This window comes from Mchenga conophoros, linkage group LG23 (assembly GCF_057382185.1).
Source record: "Mchenga conophoros isolate Kocher_MC1m ecotype Shallow Benthic linkage group LG23, M_conophoros_male_GT1.1, whole genome shotgun sequence".
NCBI lineage: Eukaryota > Metazoa > Chordata > Actinopteri > Cichliformes > Cichlidae > Mchenga > Mchenga conophoros.
This window is the reverse complement of record NC_140547.1, coordinates 21,940,147-21,956,541: the sequence shown is the minus strand read 5'-3', so window position 1 is coordinate 21,956,541 and position 16,395 is coordinate 21,940,147. Positions and strand designations below refer to the sequence as shown.

General features: G+C 42.2%; 4 protein-coding genes across 5 annotated transcripts; 2 read left to right on the top strand and 2 right to left on the bottom strand.

Moving 5' to 3' along the window:
* Window positions 1-528: 528 nt before the first annotated feature.
* Window positions 529-6,431, top strand: LOC146547183 (leukocyte elastase inhibitor-like; the record flags this gene model as incomplete). The annotated part of the gene is made up of 7 exons (XM_085265962.1): window positions 529-543; window positions 2,864-2,981; window positions 4,878-5,020; window positions 5,401-5,478; window positions 5,624-5,713; window positions 5,785-5,965; window positions 6,091-6,431. Coding segments are annotated over 7 exons (852 nt in total), but the record flags the coding sequence as incomplete, so codon positions are not given.
* LOC146547184 (uncharacterized) lies at window positions 866-2,623 on the bottom strand. Its single transcript, XM_085263748.1, has 3 exons — window positions 2,599-2,623; window positions 1,390-2,011; window positions 866-965 (listed from the first exon to the last, which is right to left on the bottom strand). The coding sequence occupies exons 1-3, from the start codon at window positions 2,621-2,623 to the stop codon at window positions 866-868; spliced, it is 747 nt and encodes a 248-aa protein (XP_085119874.1).
* On the bottom strand, window positions 5,999-12,834 carry LOC146547182 (transcription factor 7-like 1-B). Of its 2 annotated transcripts, XM_085265959.1 has the most exons (6): window positions 10,847-12,834; window positions 8,481-8,503; window positions 8,315-8,377; window positions 7,955-8,111; window positions 7,712-7,819; window positions 5,999-7,574 (listed from the first exon to the last, which is right to left on the bottom strand). In XM_085265959.1, exons 3-6 carry the CDS (start codon window positions 8,362-8,364, stop codon window positions 7,440-7,442), a joined length of 450 nt encoding a protein of 149 aa, XP_085122085.1. In that variant the 5' UTR covers window positions 8,365-8,377; window positions 8,481-8,503; window positions 10,847-12,834; the 3' UTR covers window positions 5,999-7,439. The 2 variants fall into 2 exon arrangements, with proteins under 2 accessions (XP_085122085.1, XP_085122086.1); XM_085265960.1 differs by lacking the exon at window positions 8,481-8,503.
* LOC146547181 (serine/threonine-protein kinase pim-1-like) lies at window positions 9,256-13,111 on the top strand. The gene is made up of 8 exons (XM_085265964.1): window positions 9,256-9,451; window positions 9,860-10,102; window positions 10,237-10,389; window positions 10,511-10,605; window positions 10,743-10,790; window positions 10,894-11,112; window positions 12,140-12,320; window positions 12,407-13,111. The coding sequence occupies exons 1-8, from the start codon at window positions 9,391-9,393 to the stop codon at window positions 12,607-12,609; spliced, it is 1,203 nt and encodes a 400-aa protein (XP_085122090.1). The 5' UTR covers window positions 9,256-9,390; the 3' UTR covers window positions 12,610-13,111.
* The last annotated feature ends 3,284 nt before the right edge of the window (window positions 13,112-16,395 follow it).

The window sequence follows — 16,395 nt, the reverse complement described above, 5'->3', positions numbered from 1 at the left end:
AGTGCCTGCGCCTTCTGACACACACCTTCAATACTGAATACAAGCAGCTGGTGAACAGCATCAGTGACTGCAAGGTGAGAAATAATACAAAGAAATTAAAAAATAGCCTTTCTGTGTCACATCAGGGAGTTCCTATATTGACGTCTACCTCATCCTGCTGTTGTTTCACTTCAGCTTTCTCTCATCTCACCGATCGGACGTGATCCATCCGTGACGAGCTTCAGCAGTGCCACCCTCACCCCTTCCTCTACCTGCCCCTCTCTCTCGGACTCCCGCTGTGGCTCCATGGGCCAGAAGTAAACATATTTTTAGGAACATTGCCCTCGATCTGCAAACGGTTATTGACAGGTTATCTATTTGATTCTAACTTGGTGTGATTTGTGTTAAAGGACCCCTGAGAACAGCTCACGTGCCTCCAGTCCCTCCTGCTCAGACTGTGAAAACTTCCCGATGGTTCCCACTCTGGAGACCTCCTACCTTTCGCGGGCTGCAAAAGAACGAGTTCCTGAACTTGGTGCCTGATATTGAAGAAATGCGACCAGGGTGAGTAATGCCATATTAACCCAAATACTGTCACTATGACATGTGTCTCACAGACCAAATGTAAGTCGACACTCATGTTCTCTAGTTCAAGCAGAAATGATGTGGATCGATTCAAATTCCTGAGCCTGGATGATTTCAGCTGGAAACAAACCAACTCTGCTTCTTCCTCAGATAATTCAATTCAATTCAATTTTATTTATATAGCGCCAAATCACAACAAAAGTCACCTCAAGGCGCTTCATAGATACAGAGAAAAACCTAACAATCATATGACCCCCTATGAGCAAGCACTTTGGCGACAGTGGGAAGTAAAAACTCCCCTTTAACAGGAAGAAACCTCCAGCAGAACCAGGCTCAGGGAGGGGCGGGACCATCTGCTGCGACCAGTTGGGGTGAGAGAAGGAAAACAGGATAAAGACATGCTGTGGAAGAGAGACAGAGGTTAATAACAGATATGATTCAATGCAGAGACGTCTATTAATGCATAGTGAGTGAGAAAGGTGACTGGAAAGGAAAAACTCAATGCATCATGGGAATCCCCGGCAACTATGCAAGTTGTAAACAGTTGTAGGATTAAAGATTATTGAATGTACAGAATGATTATTTACACAGAGCTATACAGTAGTTCAGTTAAGATAAGTGAGGGTGTAGATAGTTTCTACAGAGGCTATATAAAGTGCTAGTGGTTGTGAGTGGTGGTTCACTCCATGTTATTATTGTGTGTTTGAGGGTACAGTTGTCCATTGTGGGGGTGTGTATGTTCAGTGCATGAGTTTAACGTGGGTCAGATGTCAGGAGGCAGAGTTCAGGAGTCTGACAGCTGTGGGGAAGTAGCTGTTCCGGTACCTGGTGGTCTTAGTCCGGAGGCTCCTGTGGCGCCTCCCAGAGGGCAGGAGGGTGAAGAGTCCATGTGATGGGTGACTGGGGTCTTTGATGATTTTCCCAGCCCTTTTCAGACACCGCTTCCTGTAGATGTCCTTTATGGCAGGAAGTGGTGCTCCGGCGATGCGCTGGGCAGTTTTCACGACCCTCTGCAACGCCTTCCGGTCCGAGGCAGAGCAGTTCCCGTACCAGACTGTTATACAGTTGGTCAGGATGCTCTCGATGGTGCAGCGATAGAAGTTCACCAGGATGTCTGAGGACAGGTGGTTCTTCCTCAGAGTCCTCAAGAAGAAGAGGCGCTGGTGAGCCTTCTTGACCAGCTTGGAGCAGTTGGTCGTCCAGGTGAGATCCTCGGAGATGTGGACTCCCAGGAACTTGAAGCTGCTCACACGCTCCACAGCCGTCCCCTTAATGTGGATGGGTGGATGTGGGTCAGCATTCCTCCTGTAGTCCACGATGAGCTCCTTGGGCTTCTCGGTGTTAAGCAGCAGGTTGTTTGTGTCGCACCACTCAGCCAGACGATCCACCTCCTCCCTGTAGGCGGCCTCATCGTTGTCACTGATGAGGCCAATCACCGTGGTGTCATCTGCAAACCATCAGCAGGTCTGCAGTCGTGGGTGAAGAGGGAGTAGAGGAAAGGGCTCATCACACAGCCTTGTGGTACACCGGTGTTCATTGTGATGGTAGATGAGCAGTGGTTATCCAGCCGGACATGTTGGGGGCGGTTGGTCAGGAAGTCCAGTAACCATTTGCAGATGAGGGAACTGATGCCCAGGTCTGTCAGTTTCCTGATGAGTTGTGAGGGGTGGATTGTATTGAATGCTGAACTGAAGTCTATAAACAGCATTCTGGCGTAGGTGTTGTTGTTGTCCAGGTGTGAGAGGACAGAGTGCAGTGCGATGGAGACTGCATCCTCTGTGCTCCTGTTCTGGCGGTATGCAAATTGGTGGGGGTCCAGGGTGGGGGGGAGACAGGATTTGAAGTGTGCTAGGACCAGCTGCTCTAAGCACTTAGCTATTTACAGTTCATAACAAGAGACAAGGCACCATTTCTCTCCTTTGTGTTCCAGTCATCACAGCAGATTAAACTTTTAAAATATTTGCAAATAGTATAAAGAAATATATAAAGAAGTAAAACAGTAATTTATTAATACTTAGAAATACTAAAACTTACATTTGTCAGCAAAAACTGCTGCCATCTGAACCGAAACGTTACAAACCAGCTTACCCACAATCTGTGTATTTTTCTATGCTGGCTACTTAAATTGGCATCCAACAAGCTATTTGCTTTAATCTTTTATTAGACAAAGGCTGACTGGTTAGTTCAAGCTTCAACTGCATCCAAAGGACTGAAAATGTTTTAACACAGTGACTGAACTTGATTGAAGTCTCCGTAGTTTGTTGAATCTGTTTCGAGTGACTTATTTTCACAATTCCAGGAATTTTTAAAAGGCACCAAAAAGCATTACAACGCTGAGCTCGAGTCTGTGGACTTCAAAGGAAATGCAGAGGAGGCCAGGGTCCACATCAACAGCTGGGTGGAGAAGCAGACACAAGGTAAGCATAATGTAACTTTAAATGATCTCCACTGTAAATCCTTGGGGATCAGTTGTGTTGTGTTCAGTTGAGACATTATTACCGGATTGTCCACCGTCCACATTATTTTCTGTTTCCAGTTCTTCCAGTCTAATTTCTATTCAGTATTAAGCAGCACTATCTCTGGGTTTTACTGTTTGGTTTCATGCTATTAATAAAACCATCACAGCAGTATGTTGCTGTAAATAGCAGGCCAATTCTTCTATTCTTATTATATTATGTGATGGGTACTTCTACTTTGATCACTTGTGTCTTTAACATATTTTTATTTTTCAGGCCCATTTAGGATTGGCTGCTATTGATTCTATATCTTTATATTATCTTAAGTGCAGCAGGAAATTCATTCATTGTTTTTATAAAAGCGCGATACAAATACAGGCCATTTATAAATCTACCATCTATAATAATAGGATACAAGGACTTTCTATGAGGGTTATAGGACTGTGGTGCCACCTGCTGGAAATGAGACAATCTTAATCCCAGTTGAAAGAAGACATTATTTTTGTAGGAGCCATTTTTGGGTTGATACCTCATGTTGCCGCTAGAGGTAACCTTTTTAAGTTTTTTCTTTTTTTTTTAAACTTTATTTAACAAACAATGAGTATACAACATACGAACAGATGAAGTATACAAAACAACAGAACATGAACACAAAAAGCCAAGAGTAAAAGAAAAAGGTAACAATTATAAGAATACACGTACATGTATTGTTTTGAGAGCCTTTGTGTTGGTGGAGTCTGATATTGATTGTATGTACATTTCCACATCCTTAAAATAATGACAGAAATATGGTGTTTTGTTAGTAAACTTACATTTATGGATAAAAAATGTAGCTAAAAGTATGAACAAATTCATCATAAAAAACATTTCTCATACTTCTTGGGGAACTTAAACAAACAGAATAAAACATTTTCCCATCGTAAAGAAAACTCCCTTAAAATATGGACAATAACAAACCTGCTAAATTCCTTCCAGAATCTCTGTGTAAAAGAACAGTACCAAAAAAGATGCGTCACAGTTTCTGGATGATCCCCACAGAAAGTACAATTAGTATTTATGTCCCTTTTACATTTGACCATGTAGTGACTGGCTGGATAACATTTATGTAGAATTTTAAATGAGACTTCTTTCACCTTATTTACAATCAAATATTTATGGGGGACCATCCAGACTGTCTTCCACTTGATATCTGGAACATATTGGTTCCAATAAGATGTTATATATGGGAGAGAGACGATATCTTCTTGGAATAAACTACGTATTCTCTTATTGCTGTTACCAAGTTCCTGTGAAAAGCAGATTTTTCCTATTGGTGACTCAGCTGGATCAGGGAGAGTGACTGAGGCAGATATTGAGCTGTCAGTGTTTTTATATAACATTAAAGTCCCTGAGGGTGTGGCACCAAGCACCACTGAGGATTCCACCTTTTTAAGTTCCTGTATGGTAGGTTTATGTAAGGTATTTAAGGTGGACGCACGTAATCAGCGTCAGGTGTGTTGTTAATCATAAGAAGGCAAAACGTTTGTGACCGCTGCGCTTTTATCTTAAAATGTTTGGAACAAAGACCAAAAAGGACAAGATAAGTACTGCTGGAGTTATTGGACTGTTTAATTAATTCATGCATACCAGAAGCATCGCGTCACCCCCGCTAACAACCACCTCAGTGGCTTCAAGCCTACGCTTGAATTTTTGTTTTTTGTTCCCTGTTATACTGATCATAAAGCTTTTTCCCCCTTTTTTTAAAATAAAAACCATCTTGCTGTTGCCCTGTTTTCTGATTTTATAGCTGAAGATGTTGTACAGTAACTAGTGCATCTTTGGTAATAGTTAATAGTTTTCATAAATTCTTTTTACCAGATAAAATCAAGGACTTGCTAAGCCAGGATGCAGTGGGTAGCCTGACGAAGCTGGTTCTCGTGAATGCCATTTACTTCAAGGGCAGCTGGAACACGCAGTTTAAGGAGGAGAAGACTGCTGATGTGCATTTTCGACTGAACAAGGTAACAGTGCAGAAAGGCAGCATAGGATGGTGCAGTTATACTTTGATCTGTCATACTACAAACGAGCTGTGGACTTTGCTGAATGAGAACATAAAGCCTGGAGCTCTGAGGGGATAAAATCGTGCTTTTAGGACGATCACTTTCCAACTTTATGCAGTTATGCAATGCAGTTTATTATTCATGTAATATCCAATAAGTTCTCAAATAAATCTCAAACAACAGCACATCACAAACTTCGGCTAACAAGAACAAGTTGTGTTGTGACGTGTGCTCTACATCCAAATCCACTCAATGGCTGGAATAAAACCATGACAGAACTTTTTGAGATCATTTTGAGACTAAACACAAAAAACATTTCTCTTGTCTCCCCTATTTTTCAGAACGACACTAAGCCGGTGAAGATGATGCAGCAGAAAAGTAAATTTCCTTTTGCGACCATTCCTGAGGCCAACTGCAAGGTAACATCCATCACTTTCAGCTTATTACAGGATTTCACCAGCATGATCTAAAACTTGTCTTTTACAAATATCAGCCTAAATTTCTAGATTAGGAAGTCAGATCATCTTTGATGGAGTAATAAATAAAAACAATGTTTCTGGACAGATTCTTGAGATGCCGTATAAAGGAAATGACCTCAGCATGCTCATATTCCTGCCTAATGACATAGAAGATGATACCACAGGCTTGGAAAAGGTAAGATGCACTTACCAGTACTTTAATGTCCAGTTTCAATCAGACAAGCTAGTGACACTGTATCCACACAGCTGGAGAAGGAGCTGACCTATCAGAACTTTGTGGACTGGACTCGCCCAGACATGATGAGCCCCAACGAGGTTGATGTCAAGCTCCCTCGATTTAAGATGGAGGAGAAGTATGACTTGGAGAAAATCCTGACCAACATGGGAATGGAGAACGCTTTTGACATCTACAAGAGAGACTTCTCTGGTGAGAAATATTGCACCAATGAGACACACTGAATCAATTATACAGTTATATTGAGAGCACAAAAACTGCAAAACATCATCTGGTAAAGAATAAAACAACTGATTTCTGGGCTCTTCATCTACTAGGAATGTCTCCAGCAAATGACCTGATAGTGTCCAAAGTTGTCCACAAGGCTTTCGTGGATGTAAATGAAGAAGGAACTGAGGCTGCTGCTGCCACTGGGGTTGACATGGAAGTCCGCTCTATAACGATTCCCGCTGAGTTTGTTGCCGACCATCCCTTCATCTTCTTCATCCGACATAAACCCACCAAGAGCATTCTCTTTGTGGGCCGGTACTGCTCACCCGAGTAAACACGAGCTGACATTGACATGAATTAAACATAAAACATTATATACAGTATAAGATTTTGTAAGGTAAACCTAGTTCATACAAATGAAGTAAAGAAAAGTTATTAAAACAAAACGTGCCTTGCTGTTTATTCTTTCAGTGTCCCACAGTAGCACATTTCCTGCTAGGAAAATGTCAGAAGTCACATCATTTCTGTAAATTGGGAAGTAACTGTAATACATCAAGTCACCTCTGTCTCTTGTTACCAGGACTTTTTAAAATGAATGGTGCAACATGGAAAGAGGCCCTACACAAGAGTTTAGCTTTGAGCTCAATATGCGATGATCCTTTCAGCCATGACATCTCTGACATGGGAAACCAGGGAATTTGATTAGAAAATGGTGAAGGATTTTCTTTTCAGTTAGAAACTGGATTTGTGTAACATGGTGGTGAAAAGCCCCCAAAGAAAGCAGCATATGATCAGTCGCTATATTGCATTTAATACAAACGTCCTTCGTGTATCCTTTGAATACAGAACAGATCATTTCTGATATCTATGAGTAAACCCAACGAGCACGTGTCCCAAAAGACCCCACAGTGTTTTTATCTGGCTTTTCCCTGACAGTTAGTGGACACTGACAGATGTGTGCTGAATATGAAAGGAAACAAAAGAACTAAAGAAGGTTTGCAGTGTTAAAAACAAGAACTACATGAAGGTTGTTTCATCCTGCTGTAACTTATGACAGAAGCATCTATTGTTTGTTTTTTCATTTATTTACACAAAGACAGATGTTGAAATAACAGGAGTAACAGTTTAATTCAATTGAAATCGGTCCAATAGTCTATAATGAAATTATTGTTTTTCATTAGTTGGCAAAAGATGGGGGTTGTTGACGGCAATTCAGTGAATGCAACAGGGGAGGACGCCAGTTTGGATGGAGGGGAATCAGCAGGACAGATGAGATTTTGTTTAGGAGTCGAGTAGTTGTGTGAATGAGGAGAGGAGAGCACATTAGACTGCTGAGAGACGGGGAGGTAGTCAAGCACTGACCACATGTCTTCTTGGATTTCAGCAAAACAGATGGGCTCATCTCGGTCTTGAAATAATTCAACTCGGGGTTGAACTGATGCAGTTTGAGAGGCATCTACAGGAGAGGCAGGGGTGGGTGAGGGCTGCTGAGACTGCGCAGTGATGGGGAGGGGGTCAAGCTCTTCCAGCACTGACAGCAGTTCTTCCTCACTGTCTGCGACAAAGGCTTCCTCTGTCTGGAACTGAAGGGCTGCAACAGGGGAGTCCAATGAGGAAAACAAACACAGAGTTTTCATTAGCTGATACAAACTCTGTGCAGTGACTGTTTCATCATTCAGTGCAGTGATGCACACATGTGTGAACTGCATGTTGGCACTTTGGACATACATAGTTTTCTTTGGTCGACCAGGCTGGATGCTCTTTGGCATGATTCTGTCTTTCTGTTTCAGCCTGCTTGAAATATCTGGCTTTCTGGTCGTTTGAAAGCGACTTCCACTGTGGACAGAAGATCATAAGAACACACTGTGAGCACTGCTACTACACATAACTACAGGACAGCTGGGACACATGCAAAAACATGAGCAGACAACATTAACAGATGCATAAATGTATGCAGAGTTACACACTTACTCTCTGTCCCACCACTGCATTTACGGCTGCACTTCCAGGGATGTTGAGTTCAGCAATGACCTTTGGCCTCTGCTCTTTGAGATAGAGCATGAAGGCATTTGGCGGCTTCTTGACGTATGGCCCATCTTCATCCTGCTGGGCTGGGCACTTTCTTTTTCTTCAGGAATAAAACACAGAGTAAGAGCACATGTTAGCACTGTGTACAACTGTGAGGGAAGCAGTTCAAAAACACGAGACAAGCTGTAAAACTGAATGAAATCAGGCACCATTAATGGATCATTACAATAATTCCTGCAGACATCTGCAAACAAATGACAGATACTTGCAGATCAGTGAACCAAAGCAGCAGAGCAAACTTACTTTGGAGTGGAGGTGTTAGGTGGAGGAGCAGGAGTGACATAATCATACATCTGTACACCGTTCCTACACAGATGAAGGGAGACAGATATGAGATAACAGGAAGAAGTTATGAATATAGAGATGTTCAGCAGCTGTGTTCACTCCAGTGTTTGTGTGTTTTACGTACAGTACTCCAACAGGACGCAGGTTCTGGAACACACAAAACACACAACAGGTGATGAGACAAGCTGCAATACTATCATCTATCCACTAGGTGGAAGAATTGATCAGTAGAAAGAGGAGATGTGCTCAAAACGACATTCATACATAGATTTATTCTTCTTAGTTAGTCTTAAGAATTAGGATTCACTGACAGTGAAGAAGTTTCAGACGTGCACTCGCGTTTCCCCTTTTGCCTTTTCCTGCTCCAGCCAAGTCCTCCGCCTGCTCGACATCTCTCCTATTACCTTTTATTACGCTTGCACTCATGCCTTTGCCTTTCACCACTTCAAAACTGCGCCTTCTTCAATATTACCTTCATATGCTCTCTTTGCTTTTCGCCTTCCTCACTACACTAAGTACCATTTTTTAACGCTGTGTACTCACTCTTGCTAAGTACATGTGAACAGATCTTGAAGAAAAAAAACAAAACAAAACATACTTTTCTTTTCTCTTCTGATACTATTGAATGATCCTAACAGAAAAAAACAGAGTTAACACTGACTTAATAAAAAAGTGTTATATTTTATCTCAGATAAACTAGTCAGTGTTTATTAGTGTTTGCTCAACTAGAAGTCTTCATAGTAGCATCCACACATCAAGTCTTTAAACAAATAATGAAAGGATAATGAAAGAAAGTTTAATGTGAAATTACTGAATTATATGAAATGCCAGAGTGTTTTTCTTTAAACTACTTGCCTTTTAGTGATGTCACTAAAAGGCAAGGTTCTAATGTTGTGTTGCCATAGACTCCGGAGTTTACTTTTAAAGCTCACTTACAGAACTGACTTATACAGCTTAGTTAGAAAAGTCAAGCATCCAGACATTTGAAGGACTATTCACTCATTAAGGTGACATTTTCTATTTTAAAAATTAAGATGAAAAAGGAAACAAGAAAAGTTACGACTGAGGCAGATAAGAAAGATCCAGGAGATCAAAGTAAGTAAAAAATAAAATCCCCTAAATAACAGAATGTACATTTCTAACAATGTTGAGGCTCTGTGTATAAAATGATTCATTTTTAGAGGATTTAAATCCTGGTTTTGATTGAAACTAACCTGAGTGCAACATGTCTAATCAAAGAAAGGTTACTGGGGCACTTTGTCTTTTGGTAAAATAATGTGACAAGTTTATTCTTGGACTGAGCAGTGAAAACAGAGCAACAAGTGTCATCAGTATCTAGACTTAGTAGACCTAATATGGACTCGTGTTGGTGTGTTTTTTATCAAAAGGATAAACTTGTTATTATATTGTAAGCAATACTAATTTAAAATTCAATGACATCAAAATCCTTCTAGTCCTGATGTCGAGCGCTCTTTTTCACTAATGTGTTGTTGTTGTTTATAGATTGTAAGAGCAGGATGGCTAAAAGAAAGGCCAGTCCTGAAAAAACGACCCCCATAAAAAGAAGGAGGGTCACTGAGCAGGCTGGTCCTTCCACCAGCTCAGATGCTCATGTGGTCGGGGGAGTCAAGCGAAAGGTCCAACAAGATGAAGCGGGGACAACCAATACAGCAAAAAAGCGTAAACTTCTTGAGCATGTGAGCGGTGACAAGGGGCAGGCATCTTCCTGGTTGGACACTGGTAAAGGTAGGCTAATTAGTTGAGTGAGGGGTAGATTAAGTGTACATCTGGTTGCTAGTTTGAAGATATTAGTGTTTGGGAGATATTTGTGTCTATTATCTAATAAGCTGACGTGCTTTTGGTGTTTTCCACATCTGCAGACTGCAGCATAGAGATTTCAGAGAGCTGCAGTAAAAACAAAAAGGCTGGCAAAAGGAAAGCTGCGGGAGACACCAGGGACCCACCTAAGAAAAAGAACGTGGACCAGGACAAAACCAAAACCGTTGTCAAAAAGTCAGTGGCTGAACAGAAACGTAAGTAGCAAGCAGCTTAGCTTTTATATTCAGGTGAAGAGCAAAATGAACATTTAGGGTACAGCAGAGAGTAATTTGTGTGACAGCTGTAGTAAAACCCAATTTGTGTTTGTCTGTTTAGGAGACTTCCAAGCAAGATACGTGGAGGAGCACCGGCTTGGAGAAGGAGGATGCGGAGCAGTATTTGCTGGCTACCGCATAAAGGATCATTTACCAGTAAGTGTTCAGATGGTGGTAGTAAGACAGGCAGTAATGCAGATAAGGGATAATATCGTAAGCTGAGATGTATGCTGTTTTACACCTTTAATGATGTCATACTGAGGAAATGCTCATCAATGCCCTGTGTCTTTTAGGTGGCCATCAAACACATCCCAAAGGGGAAAGTGTACTGCAAAGTGAAGGTAAATGTGCAAGACTTGAATTGTTTTTACATTAGTGGATTGCATGCAGCGTTCACCTGTGGAACGTCTGTGCCTCATCATCCACTTTGTTGAAATATTTCAGGATGATAACGGGAAGAATGTGTCAGTGGAAGTTGCCATCATGCTGAAGCTTGCAGCTGAAGCAGATGGATCAGTGGAAACATCAGCCCCAGTGTCTCTGTTGGAGTGGTTTGACTTTGGCAGAGAGCTGATCCTGGTGATGGAGAGACCTGTCCCCGCTGTGGACCTGGATAAATACATAAAAGAAAATGGAGGATTTTTGCCAGAGGACAAGGCCAAGGCAAGTTGACTTGCCTTAGAAGAGTCTTAGACTGTACATCATTCAATCAAAGCACAGAGTATTAGAGAAACATTAACCCATTGATTGATTATTGTCTTTTTCATCGTTTCCAGGTAGGGCTGGGCTATATCATACCATTCACGGTAATACCGGTGTAATTTTGGGCAACGATAGGAAAATGAAATATCGCGCTAGAATAGGTAAAACGCGCATGCGCAGTGCCTATGTTTACATACGCAGATGGCGGTGACGCAGAAAGAGAAGAGCAAAAGTGGATCGTTGAATGAAACGGATGAACCAGAACTGGTTTGTAAAAATGCTGCAACTTTAGTGGTGTGGAACTGGTTTAGCTTTCGTCCGTCAGATACACAACAAAGCACAATTTTTGGTAGCGCATGCTAGCGGGCCGTCGTTATTACCGTGTTGTTTGGAAAATACGGCACACTTAAAATCAATCCTTTGATTTTTCTGAAACTCGACAGTGCCCCTTATAATCCCGTGTGCCTTATGTATGAATTCTGGTTGTGTTTACTGACCTCAAAACGATTTTATGTACACGGCGACTTTGCTAAGCTACAAAGCCGCACCGCTCGATGGATTGTCGGAGCATTACGGCTATCGTAGGCAGGCGCCTCGCGGAGTGATACGTACTGCACCTCAACGTGATATTACCGTATTGTGTGTGTATAACCTCTTTTTAAGCTTTGTGGATATTTTACATGGTTATGCTGAGGATATGTCGGCCAATTTCCACTGGAAATGCCTTTTGGTTAAACTGTCAGCGAGGAATTTGCATTTGCACTGTTACATTTTTATATAACTTTAATGCACATAAAAAAACAGCTGCTTGTTTAAGTGAAAATACATTTATGGGGTTTTTTGCACTAATAAAGTTGTGGAGTTGTAAAGTATTTTGTCTAGTGTCAATTATATCGTCAGTTATATCGTCAGTTATATCGTTATCACAACTTTTCAAATGTATATCGTGATAAATATTTTTGGTCATATCGCCCTGCTCTATTTCCAGGTCATTCTGAAGCAGCTGGTTGATGCTGCGAAGCACCTGGAGGATAAACACATCTTTCACCGGGACATCAAGAGTGAGAACATTCTAATTGAGACCGGCTCAGATGTACCGCGTGTTCGTATCATCGACTTTGGACTGAGCTGCTTTGTTAAGGAGCAGTCGCAGTACCGCGTCTTCTATGGTAACATATTCTGCTCTTGCTCTTCACAGATGTCACAATTTTCGCCTTTTGTTTTAGAAGAAATTGCAATTGTGTCTGTTTATTAGGTACAGAAATTTACTCCCCTCCCGAGTGGTACGGGCGCAGTTGCTACAGGTGTGGACCCACCACGGTATGGCAAATGGGAGTGGTTCTGTACGAAGCGCTTCATGCCGGGGACTTTAACACCACGAGCTTCCTCAAAAAGCGCCTGAAATTCAAAAGACATCTGTCCAAAAGTAAGAAAACGTCACACTTCAAGACTGACTGATGGCTTGGACCACTGGAACTATCATCTTCATGTTTTTTCTCTTTCCTTTCTTTCCAGACTGCCGGGATTTCTTGGACGCGTGTTTAACCAAAGTCCCGGAGACGCGGCCGACGCTGGAGGAGCTACAGCATCACACTTGGCTGAGATAAGCCTATCACACACACACACAAACACACACAATTCAGACGTTATCATTTATGTGTGATGTATGAATTACCTTTCTTTTTTTCAGGAAATAATTTTTTTTAATTGGCCCACTTTAAATTTCAGTGTTTTGGAATTCCTGTAACCCCCCCCAGCCATCCCAGGAAAGGGGATCTCTCTTTGAATGGGCTTTCCCGAGGTTTCTTCCCGTCAGTCTGGCCCCCCCAGGGGAGTTTTTCCTCGTCTTCATAGAGAGCTTGGGCTGGCTCAGGAGCTCCATCAAAACTGTCTTTATTTAATTACTCTAATGTAATCATATACTTTAAAGTAATCAAATAAAAGACAGTAAAAATCTGAAGACTTGAAGTAAACTTCCATTAAAATAAAACTTGTTTAATTCATCTTTGCTGAGGATACTGTGTTATTACTATTTCAAGGATTATGTCAGAACACCGGATACTGGTACCCATCCCTACCCATCACTAGGGAACAGAACAAACCAGACATCAATTACAACAAAAATGACACTGACCCAGCCAGCATGACTCGTCTGCCTTAAGAAATGTTTAGCAATATTACAAATTGGGTGATATGCCTTAAAGTAGCTTCTCATGTGTTCAGCATTGTCAAAGGCTACATTTTAATTAAAACCACAATCTAGTAATGTTCTGTCTTTAACCTTCCTAATTTGTTTTTTGTCCTAACCTAACACTAAATTGCCAGTGAAAACAAAAAGTTACATAAATAAAGAAGAGTAAAGAAAATTACGGTCTTTTTTATTGTAACAGTTTACCAGTGTACAGTTTGGTTTGTGACATATCTATCTAATAGACTCCAATTTGTGCATGTAAATGGAGAGTCCTCTTCACACACTGAGGTTAATTATGGAGTTCCACAGGGTTCAGTGCTAGGACCAATTCTGTTTACATTATACATGTTTCCCCTAGGCAGCATCATTAGAAGACATAGCATAAATTTTCACTGCTATGCAGATGACACCCAGCTCTATCTGTCCATGAAGCCAGATAACACACACCAATGAGTTACACTGCAGGAATGTCTTAAAGACTTAAAGACCTGGATGGCCGCTAACTTTCTGCTTCTTAATTCAGATCAAACTGAGGTTATTGTACTCGGCCCTGAAAAGTTTAGAAATATGGTATCTAACCAGATTCTTACTCTGGATGGCATTACCTTGGCCTCCAGTAACGCTGTGAGGAACCTTGGAGTCATTTTTGACCAGGACATGTCCTTCAACGCACATATTAAACAAATATGTAAGACTGCGTTCTTCCATTTGCGCAACATCTCTAAAATTAGAAATATCCTGTCTCAGAGTGACGCTGAAAAACTAGTTCATGCATTTATTGTGTGAATGTGTGTGTGAATGGGTGGATGACTGGATATGTAAAGCGCTTTGGGGTCCTTAGGGACTAGTAAAGCGCCATATAAATACAGGGCATTTACCATTTATTACTTCCAGGCTGGACGACTGTAATTCATTATTATCAGGATGTCCAAAAAACTCACTGAAAAGCCTTCAGCTAATCCAAAATGCTGCAGCAAGAGTCCTGACAGGGACTAGAAAGAGAGAGCAGATTTCTCCTGTTAAATCCAGAATTGAATTCAAAATCCTGCTCCTCACATACAAGGTCTTAAATAATCAGGCCCCATCTTATCTTAATGACCTTGTAGTACCATATCACCCTATTAGAGCACTTCGCTCTCGCTCTGCAGGCCTACTTGTTGTTCCTAGAGTATTTAAAAGTAGAATGGGAGGGAGAGCCTTCAGTTTTCAGGCCCCTCTTCTGTGGAACCAGCTTCCAGTTTGGATTCAGGAGACAGACACTATCTCTACTTTTAAGATTAGGCTTAAAACTTTCCTTTTTGCTAAAGCATATAGTTAGGGCTGGACCAGGTGACCCTGAATCCTCCCTTAGTTATGCTGCAATAGACGTAGGCTGCCGGGGATTCCCATGATGCATTGAGTTTTTCCTTTCCAGTCACCTTTCTCACTCACTATGCATTAATAGACCTCTCTGCATTGAATCATATCTGTTATTAACCTCTGTCTCTCTTCCACAGCATGTCTTTATCCCATCTTCCTTCTCTCACCCCAACCGGTTGCAGAAGATGGTCCCGCCCCTCCCTGAGCCTGGTTCTGCTGGAGGTTTCTTCCTGTTAAAAGGGAGTTTTTCCTTCCCACTGTCGCCAAAGTGCTTGCTCATAGGGGGTCATATGATTGTTGGGTTTTTCTCTGTATCTATGAAGCGCCTTGAGGCGACTTTTGTTGTGATTTGGCGCTATATAAATAAAATTGAATTGAATTATCTGAGGAAGAAGCAGAGTTGGTTTGTTTCCAGCTGAAATCATCCAGGCTCAGGAATTTGAATCGATCCACATCATTTCTGCTTGAACTAGAGAACATGAGTGTCGACTTACATTTGGTCTGTGAGACACATGTCATAGTGACAGTATTTGGGTTAATATGGCATTACTCACCCTGGTCGCATTTCTTCAATATCAGGCACCAAGTTCAGGAACTCGTTCTTTGCAGCCCGCGCAAGGTAGGAGGTCTCCAGAGTGGGAACCATCGGGAAGTTTTCACAGTCTGAGCAGGAGGGACTGGAGGCACGTGAGCTGTTCTCAGGGGTCCTTTAACACAAATCACACCAAGTTAGAATCAAATGGATAACCTGTCAATAACCGTTTGCAGATCGAGGTCAATGTTCCTAAAAATATGTTTACTTCTGGCCCATGGAGCCACAGCGCGAGTCCGAGAGGGGCAGGTAGAGGAAGGGGTGAGGGTGGCACTGCTGAAGCTCGTCACGGATGGATCACGTCCGATCGGTGAGATGAGAGAAAGCTGAAGTGAAACAACAGCAGGATGAGGTAGACGTCAATATAGGAACTCCCTGATGTGACACAGAAAGGCTATTTTTTAATTTCTTTGTATTATTTCTCACCTTGCAGTCACTGATGCTGTTCACCAGCTGCTTGTATTCAGTATTGAAGGTGTGTGTCAGAAGGCGCAGGCACTACAACACAACAGGAACAAGACCGAGCAGAGAAGGAAGAAGGCAGCAACAAGAACGCCCACTAAGCCCACGTTTTTCTCACCTTGGTGGCCAGCTCCTTCTCACGCTTTCAAAGGTGGTGCTGGAGATCTGCGAGGAGGCGGAGGTGGAGGTGGACAGAGTGCTGGAGCTCACGCTGGGGGACAGAGACTCACTCAGGGACTTGGTGGTGGGAGCTGTTCCCACGGGAGCCGCCACTCCCAGAAGGTGACGGGTCTTTTCCACCTGGAAGAAAGATGGGGGCTAATGTGAGGTAGGGAGAAGAGGGGACGTTAGTCATGTAAAGGCCATAGGTGAGGGTAGGGACGTAGATCGACCGGTAAATTGAGAGCTTCGCTTTTACACTCAGCTCCCTCTTCACCACGACGGACCGGTGCAGCGTCCGCATTACTGCAGCTGCAGCCCCAATCCGTCTGTCGATCTCCGGCTCCCTTCTCCCATCACTCGCGAACAAGACCCCGAGATACTTGAACTCCTCCACTTGGGGCAGGAACTCATCCCCGACTCATCCTATATTTCCGTTTTTATATTTCTAATGTTTGCCTTGTTTTCTTCACTGTCTGGT

Coding starts and splice junctions, on each gene's coding strand:
- LOC146547181 (XM_085265964.1), top strand. CDS start 9,391: ATGAAAAAGGAAACAAGAAAAGTTACGACTGAGGCAGATAAGAAAGAT. Junction 9,452..9,859: donor GAAAGATCCAGGAGATCAAA/GTAAGTAAAAAA, acceptor TGTTGTTTATAG/ATTGTAAGAGCAGGATGGCT. Junction 10,390..10,510: donor GTCAGTGGCTGAACAGAAAC/GTAAGTAGCAAG, acceptor TTGTCTGTTTAG/GAGACTTCCAAGCAAGATAC.
- LOC146547182 (XM_085265959.1), bottom strand. CDS start 8,364: ATGTATGATTATGTCACTCCTGCTCCTCCACCTAACACCTCCACTCCA. Junction 8,112..8,314: donor CCTAACACCTCCACTCCAAA/GTAAGTTTGCTC, acceptor TTATTCCTGAAG/AAAAAGAAAGTGCCCAGCCC. Junction 7,820..7,954: donor ATGCAGTGGTGGGACAGAGA/GTAAGTGTGTAA, acceptor TTCTGTCCACAG/TGGAAGTCGCTTTCAAACGA.
- LOC146547184 (XM_085263748.1), bottom strand. CDS start 2,623: ATGGCAGCAGTTTTTGCTGACAAAT. Junction 2,012..2,598: donor AGCAGTTTTTGCTGACAAAT/GTAAGTTTTAGT, acceptor GATGGTTTGCAG/ATGACACCACGGTGATTGGC. Junction 966..1,389: donor CTCCGGACTAAGACCACCAG/GTACCGGAACAG, acceptor TCTCTTCCACAG/CATGTCTTTATCCTGTTTTC.